Source organism: Rhincodon typus, chromosome 22 (genome assembly GCF_021869965.1).
Source record: "Rhincodon typus isolate 14 chromosome 22, sRhiTyp1.1, whole genome shotgun sequence".
Taxonomy (NCBI): Eukaryota; Metazoa; Chordata; class Chondrichthyes; order Orectolobiformes; family Rhincodontidae; genus Rhincodon; species Rhincodon typus.
Window position 1 is genome coordinate 6430706 of NC_063353.1, and position 23905 is coordinate 6454610.

Sequence of the window (23905 nt, forward strand, 5' to 3'; positions counted from 1 at the left end):
TATTTTCTGCATATAAACTGACGTTTTTCCAGCCGCCATCAGTTCTGGGAAAGGGTCACCGGACCCGAAACGTTAACTCTGTTTTCTCCTTCACAGATGCTGCCAGATCTGCTGAGCTTTTCCAGCAACTTTGTTTTTGTTCCTGGTTTAGTAACAGACAGTTATTCCAGAGACAGCTACAGTAACTAGCCAGGGGACAGGATTTGAGTGGCAACTGAAAGCAGTGACTACAATATTCCCAAGAGACTAGATGTCGGATAAGCACTCTGATAACTTAGGGACAGTGAAGAATCTAAGACTGGTAGAAGTGAGATAGGGTTAAAATGATATCTCCACACCTTTGTCATATTTAAAGAGCCATGAGCGCCCAGAGCACAAGGATTATCCAATCAATTACCACCTTCTCTCTCCTTTGAGGGACTTCTGTCCTGTTGCGCACTAAAATATATTATTTATTCCTTTCTGGTGCAAGGTATAATATTATCTAAGTACCTCAAAAATAATAATCTTTAGTTCCTGTTGAGCTATCAGCATGAACACTGCACAACCTGTTTTGTCTCAATCAGGCACAAGCACGTCTCACACACACAGCACCTTTCAATAATTGTACGACGGCTTGAAGACTAAACATTTGTACTGCTGCAACAGGACATATGTCTGTTGAGTACAAAATGAAAAATTTCTTGGATGGCAATTCAGGTTTTTTCTAAAAAGGAAACTGGCTTTTGTTCTTTTACAAATATTAGTCTAGTACAATATTTATTATACAATGCTAACCAAAAACAGCGTTTAATGTTTTGACCAGGAACAGGGTAAACTGTTAGTCTCTCCAATTTCTGTGTGTCATTGCACCAGGACAACCAGTACCAGAACTGGATCCCTCATCTTGTATTGTACAATCTTTTACCTGCACGTTCCTATGAATAATATAAAGCTAATCGGGCACATTTATTTTTCGAGTATAACAGGCAGTTTAAGGAAACATCACACAAATACATTTTTCATTGCATATCAGCCAATATAAAAGCATTTATTTCCAGTTTAAAAAGGTTTTTATGCATATGGAGAGAGAAACCAAATAGAATAACATATTTAATGTACTTCAAAACTTAACTTGAAAAGTAATTACGGCAATTCAAACAAAGTTAAGGCATGACTTTGTAGATTGAATGGTAGTTTTGTTGTTGTATGAAATATGTTTCTCAATTCTAATGGGTGGCAAAATATAGTTAGCAAATACTACACACAAAAATGAGAAAAATATTTCATTATTTTTTGAAGGACAGGCAAACCACTCAAACTAAGGAACTGTCAAAACAAGATTAAGTGTTCTTTTTTACAATACCACAACAGGTGCTTGGTTTGTGCGCAGACTAGTCAACATTAAGGATGACTGCAACAAATTACAGAAGGACGTTATGTAATAAACTAGCAGAATGGACAAGTGAAGCTCACCACAAATGTAACCTAGCACATTTTCATAGGAACAGCAAGGAGGTCACTTACTGTTTGGAAGATGCAAGCCTAAGTTGGGTAAAAAACAAAAGGATCCAGCAGCATAAATGCATAAATCACTAGGCTGTGCCACAGGTTGACAAGATTCTTTTAAAAGAACACAAAGTAAGGATGAGGATAGGGATACTGTACTAATGCATCAAATCTTTAGACCACACTGCACAGTCTGATTGCAGACCATACAGATGATAGAGGGGCATAAATGGCAGGTTTAACGGAGGACGAATGAGAGGGGGCTCAAGTGGAGGATAAACACCAACAGGACCTAGGTAGGCTTAATGGCCGGTTTTCATACTGTTTATCTCAGTGCTTCCAAAACGTTTCCCCCTATGACCCCATTTTGAGGTTTGAAAATTGTTGCAACCCTGTAGTTAGAACTATTAGAGCAGGAGAACAGCTATGCAGCTGCTATAATTTGGCCAAAGCTTCAGGGCAGCCATTGCAGCCTCTGAGCTCACAACTCCACTTGGGGTTCTGACCTCCACCTTGGGGAGCCCTGGTTTATCCCATGTAATCCTACGTAGGTTGAATATTATAAAGCTTTATCAATAAAATGGAGCAATACAATACAGTTAGCTAATGGTCAAACACAAAGACAATACCATCAGGATAACATTGTTGCAATCCTCAATATTTATCAATCCATTGAATTTAAAAGCCGCAATACAGAAAACAGTCACTTCCTTGATATTGAGTATTAAATTGGAATAGGACAACAAATGAAGTTGAAAGTATTTTGAAAAATAATTGATCCATCCTTGCACACAAAAATCCACTCTAAAAATACTTTGAAAGATTGAAGTTACAGCTACAATACGCGCACAAAGCTGGAATATTTTAACCAAGCAGTTGCTATTGGGATACGATGCTCTTCAGAATGTCGATGCAGACTCAATTGGCCAAATGGTCTCTTTCTGCACTGTCGGATTTCTATGATACCCTCCTCCTGCAACTCGGATTCAAACTCAACAATTGACAATGGTCATTACAAAGTACTCCACTCATTGTAGCTTCTGAAAATATGCAAGCCTCAAGCTACAAATATCTCATTAATTTGCAAACAAATCCCCACTTCAGTGGTTAAGATTTCCAAGCTCCTAAATAGTTGAGTGCTCCTTGTGGACAGGTTTGAAATTCTTCTCTCTCCTTTGCAGCCTCACCCGAGCCACTTCGTTGGTTCCAAGTTCCTCTCCACACACTCCATCCTGCTCTCCCCTTCCTTACACCCTCAGTCACACATGCTGCCTAGTCATGTATCTCTCTGGTTTCCTTGCCAATCTCTGTTCCCATGTGAATCCAGCAAGCTGTTATAGAGTCAGAGAAACAGACCCTTCTGTCCAACTCGTCTATGCCGACAAAATATCCTATATTAATCTAGTCCCATCTGCCAGCATTTGGCCCATATCCCTCTAAACCCTTCCTATTCATATACCCATCCAGATGCCTTTCAAAGTGTTGTAATTGTACTACCCTCTAACACTTCCTCTGGTAGCTCATTCCATACACGTACCACCCGCTGCGTGAAAAAGTTGCCCCTTAGATCCCTTTTAAATCTTTCCTCCCTCACCTTAAACCTGCACCCTCTAGTTTTGGACTTCCCCACCTCAGGGTAAAGACCTTGTCTATTTACTTTATTCATGCCCCTTATGATTTTATAAACCTTTATAAGGTCACCCCCTCAGCCTCCGATTCTCCAGGAAAATAGTCCTTTAGTTCAGACCCTCCAACCCTGACAACATCCTTGCAAATCTTTTCTGAACCCTTTCATGATTCACAACATCCTTCCTATAGCAGGGAGACCAGACTGAATGCAGTACTCCAAAAGTGGCCTAATGTCCTATACAACTGCAACATGACCTCCCAACTCCTAGACTAAATGCACTGACCAATAAAGGGAAGCATACCAAATGCCTTCTTCCCTATCCTGTCTACCTGCGACTCCACTTTCAAGGAACTATGAACCCGCACTGTAAGGTTTCTTTGTTTACCAACACTCCCCCAGACCCTACCATTAAGGTATACAAGTCCTGCCCTGATGTGCCTTTCCAAAATGCAGCACTTCACATTTATCTAAACTAAACTCCATCTGTCAATCGTCAGCCCATTGGCGCATCTGATCAAGATCCTGTTGTACTCTTGAGGTAATCTTCTGCCACCTGAAAAAGTCATGTCTGTCCACTCACCTGCTGCAATTAAAGAGCAGCTCATTCCTGGCTTTGGACCCTCTGCTCCCTGCCCTGTTGCCATCTCCTTCAATGCAAGCATTTATTTACCTAGATGCTCACTGCTCCAATCACAGATTGTTTCTCTCCCATGTTTGTTGCTGACAGTTAACTTTTTTTCCCCCCAAGTGATTATCCAAGTGCATTTTCTGATGCAATCTGGGGACTTTGGGGATGGATTTGCCTATGTAATTTGAACAAGGCTGCAATCCATTCAAATATTTGCTATTTCAGCCCTATTCACATTGACATTACAGTCTATTTTTCCCTGACATTCACACATGCTATAAAGTAATTCAAGGCAGCAAGCTCAGTATCAAGATAATACTTCCCTAGAGAAAAAATTATTACTTGTAAGAACAATTTTAATGTAATGGATACAGATGGAAGTTTAAAAAAAAGTGAACAGGATAATCAAGTACATAAATGTAATAAATAAAATGTCAAAGTATCAGAAGATACATCTTTACCCTTCACTCAGATTTTAATCAACTCTTGTGGCAATTTACAAGGAGGACAAAGAACTGAATGTATTTCATGTTGCAAACTGATTTTGTAGCTGAATCATAGGCAACAAATAGATCACAAAATAGCCTTCACTTTGGAATAAAGCAAGTCCCCAATTTCTAAACAAATATATCCACATGCATGCGCATATGCAGGCAGATTTTAAAACAAAATAGGCTTGTGTTATTAATTGCCATTATCAGCTGTGGGAAACTTAAATGACCATCAGTCATGTTTACGGCTGATTTGCGAACAAGAAATAATTGTTTCGTATTTCTAGCCCTTATTAGCAAATCATTCCAAATCATTAAGTATTTTAATAAAATCCAGTTCTATTATAGGAACAGAACAGGCATTATTCAAAAAAGTACATAAATTTGTCCTTGTCACACCTTATTAGCATATGCATAAAATTAGTGCTCCCCTGCAGCATTCTCCGAATTTCACACACTTCCTATACATGTCAATATGCTCGACTAACTTGGTTGCCTTCTGCAACTGCACTTTTCAATGCATAATTTTGGGAAATTTGTCACTCCTTGTAGTGATATCTTAACTCATTCCTGTAGCGTTAAACACCAAAGGAAACTTTAAGCTGAATTTTCTATGTAATTAAGATAGTGCAGAGTTAAACATTGTTCACACCTCTTCGCTGGTTTCCAACTATATTAAAACCTGTGTGTTGTATAAAATTTACACCAAGACACATCCATTTCTTGTTCTCCCGTCATATACATTCCTTTCAAAAAAGGAAACAAAGCTGCAAATTTAAACCAAACTTGCAGTGTACAAGATTTTTTTGATTCAGGATTAAGTATGGGAAAAGTGTGAAAATTGAAATATTTTAAGTTTAAACCTCCCCACACCCCCTCCCCCCAAAAACTATTTCCCAGCTAGGCAGGTTTCCTCTCTTCCTTCCAATGTGGCTCATAACATTTAATAGCCCTCATAATTAGTTTCCAGAGAAATTCTATTGGAAACCCTGACCAGATATGGGGCTGCACACTCCAAACCAGCTTTTGGGCCTCAAGTCTGAGCCCAAAGAGATCACATATCAGATCAGTACAAATTACCTACCGAAAATGAACAAGTCAGCTCTCTGATGCAAACAGCTCCTCGTTCTAGCTTCCATCATGGGAAAAAAAGGTGCGAAGAGAACTACACACCTGTTCTCATACATTTTGCAGGCAGGGGCAGCTGATTTGATTCCCACCCCTGCCCGTCAGGTTAAAAAATACACTCAAGTCCATATTTAATATGATTAATCTAGGCTCAGAGAAAAGATGTCACAAATTTAAATCCTGGACATCTAAATAAACTTTGGCATATTACACTTCTAATTAGTTCCATCTAATCTTACATATAAGAAGCAGAGACAAAGTTGGCCACAACGCAACAAGAATTGAGGAGCAGCAGTAATCTCAGGGGCACCAAAAGAAGCCTTTTGTTTTCATGTGCTGCCAGCTTATTATTCAAGGGGCCTCAAAAGTCACACACAAGTCTAAATGTATGTTCCTATCAACTCATGTACATCTCGAGTTGCTGATGTTAATGAACAGCAAGCAGACTTAGTTGCTTGGACATCTAGAATGGAATTTTGATTACTGATTTTTAAAAAAACTAGTTGTTATTTACTGTACTTTTAATTGTAATTACCTATAGTCCATGAGCCACAACAGGTGTTATAGTGAGGACAGAGTATGCGTATGAGTAAAAAGTGGTTATTATTTGAAGGGGCACCAGGCGATATCAAGCTAGGGGTCAAGACAAGGAAGTAAGTCTCCATGAACTATCACATCTTGTACGAGCATTGAACCTACAACTTTGGTGTTATTTCGCATCACACTCTAGCCATATGAACAGGAGGAAAATCAGAACTTCCGCACACTGCTTACAAAACAAATTCTTTACATGTTGGCAACAGAGTTGTTTGTGGAGACGAATCTCAAACTGGATGAGAGAATGAGAAGAATCAGTTTGATTACAACTGATATAGTTATACTTTCATGATCCTTTTTTATCATGGAGAAACTCAACAGCGTTGAAATTATCTTTTGTCTTGACTTGTAGGACCCAAATACAGCAAGCAATCACCACGATGCTGCTATTCACTAACTATTCTTATCTTATACTGGTAGATTAACCCTCATTTAAAAACAAGCTTGAGTGTCTGTAGTTTGATGAAGTGAGGAGGAAATAGTAATGATTTTTTGGTTGATAAAACATAATTTTTCATACGATTCAGAAGTTGCATGGGTATTTAATATATTCTGCTCATAGACTGCACGCAATTTACAATGCCATCTTGTGGCTATCTGGTACAGCAAACATTCAAATTATTAAATAAAATTAGAAAATTCAATGAAAGAAATTCAACAACAACTTCCATTTAGACAATTTCAAAAAATGAGAATGATAGATGTTCCATTTTAGAGTTCCTTTCCAAAAATATGTAATGTTATCCCATACATGGGAGACAGTGGCAGAAATATGATTTTGGATATTATGAAAAAGGGAAATCTAATTCAAGAGCAAGAACAGAGTCAAGGAAATTAAACAGTTGTCATAGAACTGAAGGCATTCGACAAGATCCCCCCCCCCACCCCCACAAAAGGTTAATACACAAGGCAAGATCACACTGGATTAGAGATAATTTATTTGCTTGGATAGAGGATTTGCTTTCTGTTGGTTAGCCAAGAGTAGGGATAAGTGGGCCTTTTTCTGGTTGGCAAAATGTAACCAATGGGGCGCCCGAGGCTTCAGTCCTCAGGGCCCAACTATTTATGTTAATGACTTGGACGTGGGATAGAAAGTACTATTGCCAATTTTGCAGATGACATTAAAATAGGTGGGAAAGTAAGCTGCAATGAAGAAATAAGAAATTGTTACAAATTTACGAATTGTTATGGAGAGGGGAGATGAATGGGCCAAAATTTGGCAGATGAAGTTTAATGTGGAGAAGTGCGAGGTTATCCATTTTGGTTGGAGGAATCGAAAAGCAACTTATCTAAATGGACAGACACTTCACAATGTTTTGGTGCCAAGGGACCTACGTGTCCTCATGCACAAATCACAGTGTGCACGTACTAAGGAAGTCAAATGGCATTTATTGCAAAAGGAAGAGAGTATAAAAATAGAGATGAAGTGTTGCTGCAACTGTAAAAGACATTAGACACCATGCCTCGAGTACTGCGTACAATTTTGTTCCCCATACTTATCGAAGGATGTAGTTGCATTGGAGGCAGTTTATTGAAGGTTCACTAAATTGATTCCACGATGAGCGATTTGTTGAGACATTGAGCCGTTTTGACCTACATTCTCCAGAGTTTAGAAGAATGAGAGGAGATCTAACTGAAATATATAAGATGCTAAAGGGGACTGACAAAGTTGGCACAGTAAGGATATTTCCTCATGGACCAATCGAGAATAACAGGACACACTTTTAAAGGTAAGGGGGTAACAGATTGTGAATCTGGAATTCACTACCTTACAGCGTGGCAGATGCTGGGACATTGAGTAAATTTAAGGAGGAGATAGATTTTTAAATTAGTAATGGGTTAAAGGTTTATAGGGAGTAGGCAGGAAAGTGGAGTTGAGGCCTGAAATGAGATCAGCTAAGAACATATCAAATGGTACAGCAGCCGCTCCAGCCTGCTTTGTCTACTTCTAGTCCTACTTCTTAATGGCTCAAACAATCAAATTAGGTGCAGGAATAGGCCATTCAGCCCCTTGACCCACTCAGATTTCAATAAGTAGCCTTATTTTATTTATTAGTACACATTAAAAGCTACAACATATTTTGTGCTGCCAAACAAAGATTCCCAAAAGGTTTCAGCATTTTTGAATGCTGTAAGGTTCTTTGTTGTCAGTCTGCAGACAGCTGTAGATTTTTAATTTGCAGGGAATTCATGGTGTTCCCTAGGTTAAAAAGAATATATAGACAGCAGGCAAGAATTGGTACAGGGAGCTGCAGCTCACCACTGCCTTTTCAAGGATTAATTAAAGATGGGCAACCAAAGCTGGTCCTACCAACAACATCCATGCTCTATGAAAGAATACGTGGTGCATGGTGTGCAGAGGGATGTACTCCAAGAAATTTTGTCACATTGGTACTGAAGTGAAAGAGAGCTTTGTATCAAGTAAAACAAAACATAAAATCATTTAAACTTGAAGGTTTAAACTCCAACAAGGGACTGGACAATTATTAGCCAGTTAACTATGTAGAATTGTACAATCATGACAATATTTACTGGTCAGTTCAAGTCCAAAATTAAATGAAATGCAATGTATTGATATTTCTGTTTTCCAATGCAACCTGAAGCAAAGCATGACTGCATGTTGTTTTGATGACTGGAATCTGAGAAAATCCTAATACCGCCAAACCTTGAATCTCAAATGGCTCTTTGAGATCATCAAGGGATTAGAAATTATAAACCCATAAATAGGGGCAGGCGATGGCCTAGTGGTATTATTGCTGGACTGTTCATCCAGAGATCCAGGTAATGTTCTGGGGATTTGGGTTCGAATTCCACTACGGCAGATGGTGGCATTTGAATTCAATTAATGGTTAAGGAATGTAAGGGTTTAATGACGACCATGAATCCATTGCTGATTGTTGAGAAAAATCCACCTGGTTCACTAATGTTCCTCGAGGGGGAAGCTGCCATCCTTACCTGGTTTGGCCTACATGTGACTCCAGACCTAGTGCAATGTGGTTGATTCTTAACTGCCCTCTGGGCAATTAGGGATGGGCAATAAATGCTGGCCTGACCAGCAATGCCCTCATCCCATCAACAAATTTTTATAAAAATGGGGTGTGCAGCAAGAAAGAACACAAGCCACAAAACAATTAATTGACTATTTCAACAAAATCATAAACATGAAATTTAAAACTTCAAATTTTATTATGAACAAACTTCAGAAAACTATCAATTTGACTTTCCATAACTCCACAAAAACCAATTTGAAATAATATTAAGCACTCAAGACATTTTTGATCTTTCAGCTATTTTCTTTTGAAACCACCTTTACATTCATTAAGGCTTCGAATTTTACTGAATTTACTGATACATTTAACTAGTCTATATTGAGAACAAAGACCATTATGGCTGTCAAAATAGTTGGTTCATTTTGGGAATCTTAAAGTTTCTAGCAACAAGAGAAGCTATAATTAAAGTTACTCAACCTTACCCCAAAAAATCAAAGTCAATTGTCGAATACCTGGCCTGGATCAATGCCCAAAGACCCCAGAAGAAATGGGAAGCCTGAAGAAACAGGAGAGAGAATTAAAAATTGGTCTAGTTAGCTTAGTAATAAGCTGCATCAAGCACCTCAAGAAGGTGATATGAGCAGTCTTCTTGAACCACTGTAGTCCATCTGGTGTAGATTCAAGATTCTTGCATCACCAACTGTGAAGAAATAACAATATAGTTCCATAGTCTGGAAGGGGAGCTGGTAGGTGCCAGTGCTCCCATGCCTCTGCCGCCCATTCCCTTTTAGCTGGTAGAGGTCATACGTTTTCAAATTGCTGTCAAAAGAACCTTGATCAGTTATTGTAGTGCATCTTGTACATGGCAGGCACTGCTACCAGTATGCCCATTGGTGGAAGGAGTGAATGTTTAAGGTGTTGGAAAGATTACTAATCAACTACATTGTTTTGTCCTGGATGGCAAGCAGAAGGGTCATTCAGTGCTGTTGGAGCTGCACATATCCAGGCCAGTATTCCAAGCACAACCCTGATCTGTGCCATTTAGATGGCAGACAGTGCTTGGGGAATTACTAAGTTACTCACCTCAGAATTTCCAGCCTCTGATCTTTCTGATGTTCTTGTAGCCTGAGGTTTTTAGATGCTGGTCCAGTTAAGTTTTTGCTCAATGATAAACCACCACATCAGTTGTAAGATATTGTCAGTGTTAGCAATGTTGCTGACGTCAAGGGGAGATGTTTAGATTCCCTTGAATGCAATGATCCGAGGCTGAATAGCTTAAGAGTGCTTCAAGCTAACTAAAATAGTAGCGACTTGGGAGAGATTAAAAAAAAACGTTCGTGCCATCCCTGAAAATGAATCTCAACCAGTGTTTTCATAAGGTAGAGAAATCAAAGAAAAAATGTTTTTTTTAAATGTAGAAGCATTCTCAATATTAAAAAAAAAAGCAACTGACATAGAATCATAGAATTCCTAAAGTGCAGAAATAGGCCATTCGGCCCATCGAGCCTACATTGACCCTCTGAAGAGCATCTACCCAGACCAAAGCCCCCACATGATCCCCATAACCTTTCATTTGCCATGGTTAATCAACAGTCTGCACCTCCCGGGACACTATTTGGCAAGTTCCCACAGCCAATCCTAATCTGCACAACTTTGGACTGTTGGGAGGAATCCAGAGCACCCAGTGGAAGCCCAAGCAAACACGGGCAGAATGTGCAAACTCCACACAGTCACCCAAGGCTGAAATCGTACCTGGGTCCCTGGTGCTGTGAGGCAGCAGCACGAACCACTGTACCGCCTTAGCAGGAAATCTGAGGATTTTTCACCATTTAAAACAGGGCTTCCCAAACTGGGAGTTGGGACTCTAAGTGGGGTCATTAGTTGATATTTTAAGGCCGGAACAGAGGTCTGACAGCTCTAACAGCTCCACCACAGGCTCTAACCTTGCCCCACCACAGTTTTCACTAAGGGATCACAACAGTTTTCAAGCTTTGAATTCAGGTCACATTGGGAAAACATTTGGGAAACACCGAAGAACTCATTTGATCCTATTACAATAATGCAGTTCACTCACTCTTTCCCCAGTACTGGCAGTAATGTCCCACGAATCAACATCCTGCCTTTGACACCACTATCCAGACGCGTAACTAATTTTCCCTCTGCTCGTTTTCATGTGGACCGGTAACAATTCTGGAATTACCTGTGGTTTTGCATTTATATTACAAACTAGCAACTCAAAATTGATCCATCTGAACCTAATTCCTATACTACCCATGTTGGCTACTCTTAGGTAAACCATGCCAACTGGATTGTTACCCCTCACAGGCAAAGTACTTCAGCTGAAAAATGTCATTCTTCAACCCAATAGCAGGGCGGCAACAAAACACAAGAACTTCTGGTTGTGGTTGCACTCATCAGTACTGAATTATAGTTTATGTATTTAATCAACTTAGCTTGTTTTTTTCAGAAAACTTATTTGATCAAATTATTATATGTAAATTAGAAATGTTTACTTCTAATTTACACAGTCACCCCTTCTTCTCCAGTGATTTTGCGCTTGTTTTCTCTCCATAAATGGCGCCAGAAGTGGAGTTCTTCCAGCAATGTTTATTTTTGTTTCTCATTTCCAGCATCTGCAGTTCTTTGGTTCTTTGGTTCTTTTTTTGAGATTTTGTTCTTGTCCTCAGAACCATACATACTGTCCCCTGTTGATTTATATTCTTGGGGTCTCTCTCAACTACTTTATATCTGTGCACTACAATGACCTAATTAAATGCTATGTAAAAGCATGTTGTTGTTGAGATACTCCTAGTTCAAACTACGTCACTATACCCAAATTAAACTTGTCAAATCTCTGGCAAATACATAATAATTATATGATTACAATTGGTTTTTCCTCCCATCCTCAGAATTACATCTGAAGCTCTCTACAAATCTATCCCTGCTACTATCCTGTTCTGCATCTGCCAAAATCTTCTCAGCAACATTGCTCATAAGCTGCAGGATCAAGATCACATAGGATCCAGGGGGAGCTAGCCTACTGGATACAAAATTGGCATGAACCTAAAAGACTCGGGATGGTGGTAAAGGGTTGCTTTTCAAACTGGATGTCTGTGACCAGCAGTGTGCTACGAGAATGGGTGCTGGGTCCACTGCTTTTTTTTTAAACTGATATAAATGATTTAAATGTAAATACAGGAGACATGGTTAGTAAGTTTGCAGATAACATGAAAACAGGTGGTATAGTGCACAGTGAAGAAGATTATCTCAGGGTACAACAGGACCTTGATCAGATGGGCCAATGGGTCGAGGAGTGGCAGATGGAGTTCAATTTAGAGAAACGTGAGGTGCATTTTGCTCAGGCCAAACCAGGGGAAGGCTTATGCAGTAAATGGTAGGACTTGCAGAGTGCTGCCGGACAAAGAGACCTAGCGGTGCAGGTGCATAGTTCCTTGAAAGTGGAACCGTAGAATTCTAGTCCTCCTCCTACAGGAAGGATGTTTTTAAACTTAAGAGGGTATAGAAAAAATTAAAGGATTTTGCTAGGACTGGAGGCTGAGAGTTCCAGGGAGCTCGGAATAGGCTGAGCCATTTTTCCCTGTGGTGTCAGAGGCGGAGGGGTGATTTAAAAAAGGTTTGTAAAATCATGATAGGCACGGGTAGGGTGAATAACCGAGGTCTTTTTCCTGGGTGGGGGGGGAATCCAAAACTAGACGGCATAAGTTTAAGGTAAGGGGGAAAAGATTTAAAAAGGACGAGGGGCATTTTTTTTTTATGCAGAGGGTCGTGTGTGTATGGAAATGAGCTGCCAGAGGAAGTGGTGGAGGCCAGTACAACTATAACATTTAAAAGACATCTGGATGGGCACATGAATAAGAAGGATTTAGAGGGACGTGGACCAAATGCTGGCAAATGGGATGTGGTCAGATTGGGATATCTGTTTGGCACAGATGAGTTGGACTGGAGGGTCTGTTTCCGTGCTGTATGACTCTATAACACACTTCTCTGCAATATCCTTTGCTGACCTAACAGCAAAACACTGCAGATGCTGGAAATCTCAAACAAACACAGAATGCAGGAGAATCAGTGTGTCTGACAGCATCTGAGTGAGAGAAACAGAGTTAATTTTCACACCTGGCATGGCTGAAATGTTACACCAGGCTTGAAACACAGATTTTCCTTCTCTCTCCAGACGTTGCCAGATCTGCCGAGTTTCTTCAGCATTCTGTTTTTGTTCCCTTTCTGACCATTTCTTGGATCTCAGTCTTGCAATATTTGAAAATTTAAAATTGTCATTTCTTTGTTTCACACCCTCCACCCTTTCATCCTTCCATCTGTTTCCTCTTACAGTCCTCCTATGTGTTCTTTGACCCTGGACTTCTATGTACTGCCTTACCATTGCTACATGTACTTCAGCAACACAGGTTCCATGCTCTGTAATCCTCTCCTTAACTACTTGTACTGCTCCATCTACCTTCTCTCCTTATGATATATCTGTTCAACTATACTTTTTGTCACCTCGAAATAAGCTATTTTGAATATTTACAGCATGTGATCTCAGATTTTAGACACTACTAATCTGATCAGAAATTCAATTAAATTTGAAGTGAACATTCCTGTTATATATCTATTTTATAGAAAACCAACAACTGGATATACAATAGATATATGAAATCTGGTAGCCAGTATTGGTTTATACAGGGGAGGCAATGGCCTAGTGGTATTATCGCTGGACTGTTAATCCAGAGGCCAAGATAATGTTCTGGGTTTGAATCCTGCCACAGCAGATGGTGGAATTTGAATACAAACAAAAAATATCTGGAATTAAGAATCTAGTGATAACCACGAATCCATTGCTGATTGTCAGAAAAACCCATCTGGTTCACTAATGTCCCTTGGGAAAGAGAACTGACATCCTTACCTGGTCTGGCCTAGATGTGATTCCAGACCCACAGCAGTGTGGTTGACTCTCAACTGCCGTCTAGGCAATTAGAGATCGGCGATAAATGCTGCTTAAAAGCAATGCCCTCATCCCATGAATGAATAAAGAAAAAAAAACAAACTCAAGGCTTAACTGCATGCTTCGCATAACAGTAAAGTATTCAGGCAATATGTTAAAGAATCAAACTTGATCACACTATCTACCGAAAACAGCACTTGAATGCTCCTGTCTATACTTTAAGAATAAACTTACCAGTGCAAATACATTAACTTGTAAATAAAGTACTTCCACTTCCTTATCAGTTACTTCTGCAGTATTTCCTTTATACTCTTTCAAAGCTTCAAGATAGCATTTCAACCACTGCAATTGGACATTTTTGTCTGGGTACAAACTGTAATCAACTTCATTTACACCTAAGGTAAAAAAAAATAGGATGAAACAGTAAAATGTGTTATACAACTTTGAGTCCATGGATTGTATTTAAAAAACAAATTTCTGAATGTCTTACCTGCAAATTCATTGAAATGGTTCCCAATATCAAAAGCCTGGTAGTTATAGCCTGCATATTCATAATCAATGAATCTTACGCAACCTATTCAGAGTACAAAAATAATCAAATCAATGCGCAGACTAAAATTGGATTAACAGGCAAATTCCTAGATGTCTCTTAGAAAATAATCCATTCTCTTTTCTTTAGTCTCAGTGAGAACTGTGCAACACAATGTATGATTATATTGAGCACACAATTGAGAAACAGGCCACTTCACTTGGTCTATGTTAGTGACAATGTTTCACATGAACTCTCCTTCATCTAACCATTTCTATTATTTCTCCCTCATGTTCTCTTAGGTTCTCCTTCAACAAATCCACGGTCTTCACCTCAACTACTTCTGTCAAGTCTCGCATTCTAATCTCTCCGGATGTGAGTTTCCGCTGGATTTCCTACTGGATTTATTAGTGACCATCTCACCATAAAGGTCCTAGTTTTGATCATCCTATGAATGCTAATTAAAAAATTAAATCCATGTAATTTCACAAAGACTTGACTTTAAACTTAAATCTATTTTAACATCCACATTGAGTGGTTCGGAATCAGTTTTCTGGTTAATAATGATTCTATGACCGTCTTAAAGGAATTTTTATCATTAGTCAACTGTAATAATATGATCATGATAAATTATGTTCTCTGGACAAGACTGGAAACCAGTGGCAGTAAGAGCAGAAGAGACAGGGACAGAGCCTCAACATTGCTCTAGGTTTAAATCCATAGTGATGACAACTGGTTCCTTCCAGCCTTAGGCTCGTGAAATGTCCATTCACCGCCTCTACAGTTTTTAAATCACCTCTCATAATACCTTAGCTCCCAAGCACGAAGTTCCCCTGAATGTAAAATTCTTTCCTGCTAGCACCAACCGCTTCTTCCCAAAGCTTCCACGACAACTGTACTTCTGCGAAGCTACTGTGCCACTGTCTGACTGAAGGAAGTCAGTCAGTCTCTGAACAGTGAGAAACTTGACGGTACAAAATTAACTACACATATGTAGCTCTATTTAACCAATAATGCTGTAATGCATTGACATAATATTTATAATCTTTTGAAGTAGAGTTCAGAAGAGATTTGTGCCCTGCACCATCCGAAATCCATGTAGAATAAAAGTAAAGTGCTTGCCAATCTAAGGAAAGTGATGATAGGGAAACCGAATCAGGTAGACCATCGATGACGCACCAGCTGAATACTGCTACTGTCATAGCTCCGGGAATTTATCAACCAACTTACCGCTCGACCAATAAATAGTTCATATGGTAGGGGTGAAAGACAACAGGGAAGAAAATGAAGTCAGGTGTGCTTAGAAATAGTTCAACATACTAAGTGATCAGTAAAATTACTAAACTAAGTGGAGTGAAAATATATTTTTGTTAAGTTGTGTTCACCAAGATGCCATTCATGAATTATTGGCAGACGTTTTTCCCCAAATTTATACTAGTATTATACATTTCTGAAATCAGGAATGATACACAGTGATTCAGAGTGGAGTTCACTTAAACTCCAAATTACCTACCAATTCAGAGGATATTTAGCCTTTAGTGGAAGTGTTAACTCTCACGGCCAGGATTTCATTCTGTATACCCAGATCCAATATGAATGCAGCTACAATTTTTATACATACATCTTACAGTTAGCAAAAGAATAAAGTTATGAAGTTTTCATTCTTAAATACAGGATGAATTTAACGTATTTAGAAAGAAACAAAACACTAATCTACTGCTCCCACAGACTACATCAGTAGATTCTTGCTGTGAGAAACACATCTAATCCTCAACATGTTAAACAAATAGGAACTACATGCAGATTCCATTTTCAATAATAAAATGTTTTAATATGCTTAAAGTAATACTACAGTTTAGTAAAACATTCTGGTATGTTATTCAAAAGAGGAAGCCATAGCAATGTCTTGTATCAAAGACGCAGCATACTAAGCGCTATGATAAGTTGACTATTTCAGCATTTAAAAATTCACAAACATCCCTGATGTGTTTAATGTTATTACTATACCTGTGTTTCACAGGTTCTTGTTTTGTGATGCCTCCAACTTTACAGTTGCTTGTTAATTTGCCAAAAGACCTACAAATTAAATAGATATTACCCAATGCATAAAAGTTTTGGCTTTAGCTTGGTTTCATTAAAGTCGAAAGATTGAAAAACAAAAATACCCAAACTACTTAAAAAGGTGTGTGCAACAAATCTGTCGCAAGCATTCATAGCCATGCACCTTTCTCAGAGCTATTTTTATTGCCCAACTGCATTTTACTGATTCTTATTGTAAATTCGCTGAAACGAATTACACAAACAGTCCGAAAAGCTCAATTGTTATACTGAGTTTCCAAAAAAAAAATGCTAAAACAAACATGATCCAAGTTACATTTCTTCCTCTTATGGTCCTCCCTTTCGCAAGTACAATGAGATTAACTAATTATCCATAAGCATAGCTATTAAATGTTAAACTTACGAGCATCTGGAGATAGGTTGTATCCTAAATTCAAATCTGATGTTTGAAAAACCGACAGGTTTCAACAAATTTCAAATTTACGTATTTTAGTGATTGAGATTTTAAATTAACCAATTACACCCACCTTTTGAAAAAAATCTCCTTTACTCAAAAAAAAGTTACACTGTTTATAATGCCTAAGCTGGCATGAGGAGATACAAGCAACGCTATTTATTGGATATAATTTACTTAAAAAGAGAAAAGTTTAAACACATTACCTGGTCCTGGCATTTAATTCGGTGAGCTGACCTACAGAAATAAAACCTTATTTGCAAACTTTATAGATTTATAACTGTGACAACTGAATGTTAAAACCGATAAATAGTTTACATACTGAATGCAAATTTCTAATTTTAAAAAAAATCACACTACTCAAATTGATAAACCATAGGAAAAAAAAAGACATTTCAGAAAAATATTCTGACCTTCACTCATAAGACATTTTCAGATAAGCATCACAGCAATGTCTGAAATATGGACATAAAACTTGGGACTGTACAACACTGATTGACTATTAACAGATTGCATGCCCTCCCATGGTGGGGGTATATGTGTGAACGACTATGCAATTAATCCCTGATCAATGCATTATGGCAGTATGATGCAAACCAACAACTTTTGGCAGCACACAATGTGCAGCAAATAAGACAAGTCAAGCAAATTCAAAGTCAAAATCTAATTGGAACAGCTAAATGTTTTCCTTGTGAATAATAATATCATAATAATAAATAGCTAATTAGATGAGGAGTCAATAAAAGGAATTTATTCCTGAACACAAAATGTATTAAAATGTAACAATGGAACAATTAAAGTCAGGCAGTTTACCATCAACTCAACATTACATAAAACAAAAACAAATTGCTGAAGAAACTCGGGTCTAGTGGCATCTGTGGAGAGAAAACAATTAATGTTTTGAATCCAGTTCTTCAGATGCTGCGAGACCTGCTGAATTTCTCCCGCAGTCAGTATTTTTTTTTAAATATACAGATTTACAGCATCTGCAGCCATCATTTCAACATTACATTCATGTTTTGGGGTTTTTAATCACAGTAATGTGACAGTACAGGAACTACACATAAAAAATGTACACAGTCGGTTCTGGTATAACGTGTGCGCTGACAACGCGAATTGGCTATAATGCGAATGTTGAATAGAGGAATGCTATTTCCAAAACATGAATTTGTGTTGGCTGTAACGTGTTTCCATTGGTGCGCGGAGGACTACACTGCGCGGGCTTTGTCCTGAGTGCACGCAATGTTAGCGCTGAAAGAGTCTGAATAATGCACCAAGCCATTCTCCCACCATTGATATTTTCAGAAAGTTCACCAAAGTGCTATTTCTACCCCCAAACCCAACCTCTCTCCTTCAACCCATGGGCCAGGATGAAACAGCAGCTTTTAAAGCCTATTCTTCAAGTGCACATTTAACAGGCTGATTACAACCCGCTGAGGGGGAATAAGGGCAGTGTTTTTCAATTTTGGAAGAGCTTTAACATCAAGAATGCAACTGACATTATCGTGTTATAGCAGAACCAACTGTACCTGTTGCAGCTCAAATATTTACTGAACTAGCCTGTTTTGGAATAGTTTTAGGCTCCCTAATTTAGCACAGAAACAGTCAAATCTGAAGACATCTTTTAACTGTGTTAGGATATTTGCTGCAAGGAACTATAGATAAGTACATTGGGTATAACCTTCTCTATGTAAACCTGGCTCTCTAACAATGAAAGTGATGATTGCATGACAAAATCTCAAAAAACAAACAAAAGGAAAACTAAGTTTGAAACTAAAAAGGGTGGGTTTCGCTGCACTTTCAGATTCTTCTCACAACAGTATATTTGTATTTTCCAGATAGATGAAATGCAACGGAGGCATTGACCCTCAAATTACATGATGAGGGAGAGAGCTAGAATATATCACTACAGGAGGTTTCTGGAATTAGCAAGAACATGGAGGTCTCAAAAGAGAATGGGATCTGGAGGTCAGTTTTCTGCAACATAAGTAGTTAGTGGAAATAGGCAAGGAAAGTTGATGGACAAGAAGAATTGACAAACCACACGGCTTCAGTATTTGTAAAATAATTACAAGTGCACTCAGGCCAACCAGACTCACCTATTTATCAAAACACGAAGGGCTGTAAACAAATCCAAAGACAGCATATGGTCCACTAGCAGCATTTAAAGCCTGCCAAAATTAATATGGTGGCATTAATTGTACCACATGTCTAAAATCTCTCATATTTCTGTACGGGCAGTGGAGTATGTTAAGTGCTTCTCCATTCAAATGGGAATAGGTGATCATAATTCACTTATCTGGGGATAGGAGTTTAGGGAAAAAAATGCAAAGCAGATTTTAAGAAGTTTACATTAGTGCAAATGACAAATCCAAAAATTGGCTATTAAATTTTATAACTATTCGGTAAGAGTAGACTTTATGAGGAATTAAATTTACTTCATTTAGAAAATAGGATAGACAACCACCTTGCAATTTAGAAAGTTAAAACATATAATCTGTACAAAGCAATTATTCACCAAATCAAAACAGGCATTTAATATTTTACAGCAAAACAAATATAAACCTAGTGAGCAAAAGCCCAGAAATATATTATGAAAACTAGTTATCAGTACAAAACGTAGAGATGTACATGGCCTGCATTCTCTCCCACACTTTAAACATGTGTACAGAATTTATCGTCAGTTCATGATTATTCATGGAATGCTATGTATTGAGTTTTCAATGTTCTTCCACTTTGTGCGAACTCCATATTATGGCCTGCCAATATCCATTCTCAATGAAGATGACAATACTCAGTTTCTCCTCCCCTTATTGGAGTATGCTGAAACTCCACTCAGCAACTCCCATAAAAGACCTTTTGAAATCAGCAACAACCTAAGTAAAATTCAATCTCCATTTCTCACTCATGTAACAGTACATTATTTTTTTTAAAAATCAGTCAGTGCATGCCACTCAATGATAATTTCTCTTCACTCCATGATGTTCAAGTGAAAAATAAGCTACACTTTCAACTAATGTACTATATTGACCAATAGATGGCACACACTCTCAGCAATTGCATCCCTAAGTATTGTCCCAGGAGTCTAGCAGCAAATAGATATACTGATTGTAAAGGGTAAGCTGACTCTACTTAAGACAAATGAAGTTTGAATATTTTCAGAAGTGAGAACCAATAAACTGAAGTTCCCAGCGTTTAAATCCAGAGGCTTATGACTGAAATAGTTAACCTTTTCTAGATTCATGGTCATCAACTCAGGATAACATCTTCCTGCAAGGGGAATGTTCCTCAAAAAAAGAGATCGCCACCTCATCCTGGCAAAAACCAGCAACCAAGGTTACACTTATCCTATGCCTCTTCTTCCACATGACAAAATTTAAATTATTTATCAAAAACACAAGACACACTAAAGATACAACCACACTTTCAACTGAAAAAAAAAGTTTAAATAATATAATTTGAACAAGATTTCTCATAGAACTAGAACCAACTGTATAACTTATTAGGTTTTACTCTTTAGCTTTCCTTCAGTTCTCTTCCTTCCAGAAAAAACTAAGAAAACAGAAAACACAGTAACCTATTTTCCAGCACTTGGCCCATAGCCTTGCATGTTATGGCATATCAAACGGTAATCCACATACTTTTAAAAAGGTTTGAGGTTTCCCACCTCAACTATCCCCCAAGTCAGCGCATTCCAGATTCACACCATCCTCTGCATGAAAGAAGTTTGTCAAATTTCCTCTAAACTTCCCACTGTTTGCCTTAAAATTATACTCTTTTGTTACTACCCTTAATGTAAGTGGAACAGCTACTTCCTATCCACAGGCACCACAGCAAGCCAGGCAGTAGAGGACCAGGAAAGAAGGGTCCCGAATCGAAACATCAACTTTCCTACTCCTCTGATGCTGCCTAACCTGTGCTCCTCCAGCTCCACACTGTGTTGTCGCTGACTCCAGCATCTGCAGTTCTTGCTATCTGTTTCCTATCCACGCTGTCCATGTGTCTCAATCTTGTACATCTCATGGCATGTCCCCTCTCAGCCTTCTTTGCTCTAAAGAAAACAACGCAAGCCTATACTGCCTTTTCATAGTTAAAACGTTCAACCCAGGGGTATCGCCTCTGCATTCCCAAATACATCATTTTATGTTACCAGAACTGCACACAGTACTCCAGCTGTGGCCTCACCCAAGTTTTATACAGCTCCAACCTCCTTACTCTTCTCATCTATACCACGACTGATAAAGACAAGTGCCTGAATGCCTTAACTACCCTATTAACTTGCCTTGCCATCTTCAGGGAACTAGAGACAAGCACCCCAAGATCCCTTTGTTTCTAAGCTTCCGAGTGTCCTGCCATTCATTGAGTATTCCCTTGTCTTGTTCGTTTTCCTAAAGTGCATCACCTCACACTTCTCATGATTAAATTCCAACTGCCTCACCATCTATATCTTACCGTAATCTAATATCTTCCTCCTCACCATTAATCACCCAGCTAATCTTCGTCATCCACCAACTTATCATTCCTCCCCACATTCTCATCTAGACAGTTTACATAACGACCAACAATAAGGGACCCAGCACAGATCTGTGTACTACATCATTGGATACCAGCCCCAGTCATATAGTCTTCTGCCTCCACCATCTGTCTCCTATCATTAGGCTAATTTTGGACCAACTTGCCAAGTTACCATGGACCCCAGGTGGTTTTACCTTCCTTTATCTGTCTCCCATATGACAGCTTGACAAAGGGTTTGCTGAAACCCAAATAAATGACATCAGCAGCACTACCCTCATGTACACACCCAATCACCTCCTCGAAAAATTCTGTTGAATGTTAGCCATGACATCCTTCTGACAATGCTCTGTTGACTATCCCTGATCAACCCCTACTTCTCTAAATGGAGCTTAAATTTTCTCCTTCTCTATTTTCTCCAATAGTTTTCTTACCACTAATATTAAACTCACTGGTTTATCTCTACCACCCTTCTTGTAAAATGGAACCACATTAGCTATCCTCCAGTCCTCTGGCACCTCCCTTAAGAACAGGGAGGCATTAAAAACTTGGGTCAGAGTCACTATACATTCCTCTCTCATCTCCCACAGCAGCCCCTGGAACTGGACCTGGACCTGGACCTGGACCTGGGGATTTGACCACGATGAACATCCTGGGGGTTACATTGACCAGATGAACAGGTTAGCCATATAACACTGTGGCTACAAGAGAAAGTCAGGGGCTAGGAATACTGCAGTGAATAACTTACCTCCTGACTTCTCAAATCCTGTCCACCATCTACAAGGCTTCACTGTTGCTGGGTTCGAAATCCTGGCATCCTTGCCCCACTGGCATTGTGGGTGGACCTACAGCACAAGGACTGCAACAGTTCAAGGCAGCTCACCACTACCTCAAGGTCAGCTTGGGATGGGCAATAAATGCTGGCCAAACAGCAACATCCGTGACTCATGAGGGAATTTAAAAAAAAAAGCCTGCCAAAACCTCCAAAACCTCCTCAGTGCCTAGTGCTTTTGTTTAAAATAATTATAGAAGTATTATTAAAACAAAAACACATCCAACTTTGCCTGCATAGAAATAGGAGTCTTATGTACTTACATTTTTAAACATAATACTCCATTTAAACTGCATCCTCTCCACAACCACTCCAAGCTACAGGTTAGGAACCCAATTAATTCAACCAGACAGACAGACAGAGACACACACACACACACATACAGAGCTTCTGGAGCCTGAATTGCAAAAACAAAAGCAAAATCCAATTCATAATGGAGTAATGTGTTTGTTATTGGGCTAAATTAATCTATCACACTCATTGTTTACAAGATGCAGTTGAATTACAGACAAATTGAAACCAACTCAAATAGTTGCTGGAACTTTACCTTGTATTTCATTATAGATAATATTTTTACACAATAAATCATTGTGGCACAGCACTACTGGGGAGCCAAGGCTAGACAGGTGTTCCCTCATCCACGCCAATTCCTGTTCAAGCTCATGAAGACGAGGGACTTGCATCATGAACCTGCAAGAATTGGCAAGAGTGTAAAAGAAAGTCAGGAACATTCTCATTTTTCAATCAAAACAAAAAACTGCAGATGAAGAAGATCTGAAACAAAAGTAGTTTACAGTTTATATTTCACATGGACCAAATGAGACAATATTATCCTAGATCTTGCTATTATTGGAACATACTTCATTCATTCCAGTGATGATAATATGTACCATGTAAGCTCTTCCTTCTATCAATGCAAGTATACAAAATCTAAAGTACAATAATGAATCATTTTGCCCATCTATTCTATGCTGGTGTTTAGACTGTATATTTCCCTTCATCCTATGTGTCTCTTCACACTCTGCCCATGCACTTCTCCAATTTGGTCCCTCAAACCTGTAACAGGTTTTTCCTCAAGTACTTTAAATTCTATGTGCATCAACAACACGGCTGGCAGCCCGTCCTGCATTCTCAAACACTGCATAGAAGTATTAAGAGAAATTTCTTAACGATTGGCTATTTGCTATCTTATTTACGTACCACAGTACCAGACTTTCCCACAAGCAGAATATTTCTCCACAGTGATCTTCAGTGAAGTCCTTTACAATTTTAAGACACGATTCTCAGTCTGCTCATTCCAACATGATAGTTGCATCTTAACATAACTTGGCATAAACAGTAGAGAAGCAGGCATATGGCTCAACAAGTTCATGCTATTAACACTCCATGAACTTCCTTCCACTATCAGTATATAATACTGTTCTGTTCTCATGTTTATCTAGCTCCCTATCTCTGATCACATCAAGGAGATAGCTTGGGAATATGAATTTGAAGTGAATGATTAGCTATGATCTAGAATGGTGGAATAGACTGGAGGGGCTGAATGACCTACTCCCACTCCTATGTTCTCTTTAAATGAATTTATGCTATTCACCCCAACTATTTGTG

The 23905-nt window shown here is 38.7% G+C and overlaps 1 protein-coding gene across 9 annotated transcripts in view; it reads right to left on the reverse strand.

Annotated features, from left to right (window-relative positions):
* The window catches only part of etnk1 (ethanolamine kinase 1), a 58396-nt gene that overhangs the window by 24407 nt on the left and 10084 nt on the right, over positions 1 to 23905 (reverse strand). For 6 of the 9 annotated variants that reach the window (XM_048610085.1, XM_048610087.1, XM_048610090.1 and 3 more), the window contains exons 4-7: positions 22845 to 22987; positions 14403 to 14486; positions 14147 to 14307; positions 9435 to 9508 (exon numbers count right to left, since the gene is read on the reverse strand). In XM_048610085.1, the coding sequence (XP_048466042.1) occupies positions 9435 to 9508; positions 14147 to 14307; positions 14403 to 14486; positions 22845 to 22987 (462 nt within the window). The remainder of the gene's footprint in view (positions 1 to 9434; positions 9509 to 14146; positions 14308 to 14402; positions 14487 to 22844; positions 22988 to 23905) is intronic. The other 3 variants (XR_007264440.1, XR_007264441.1, XM_048610091.1) reach the window with 1 other exon arrangement.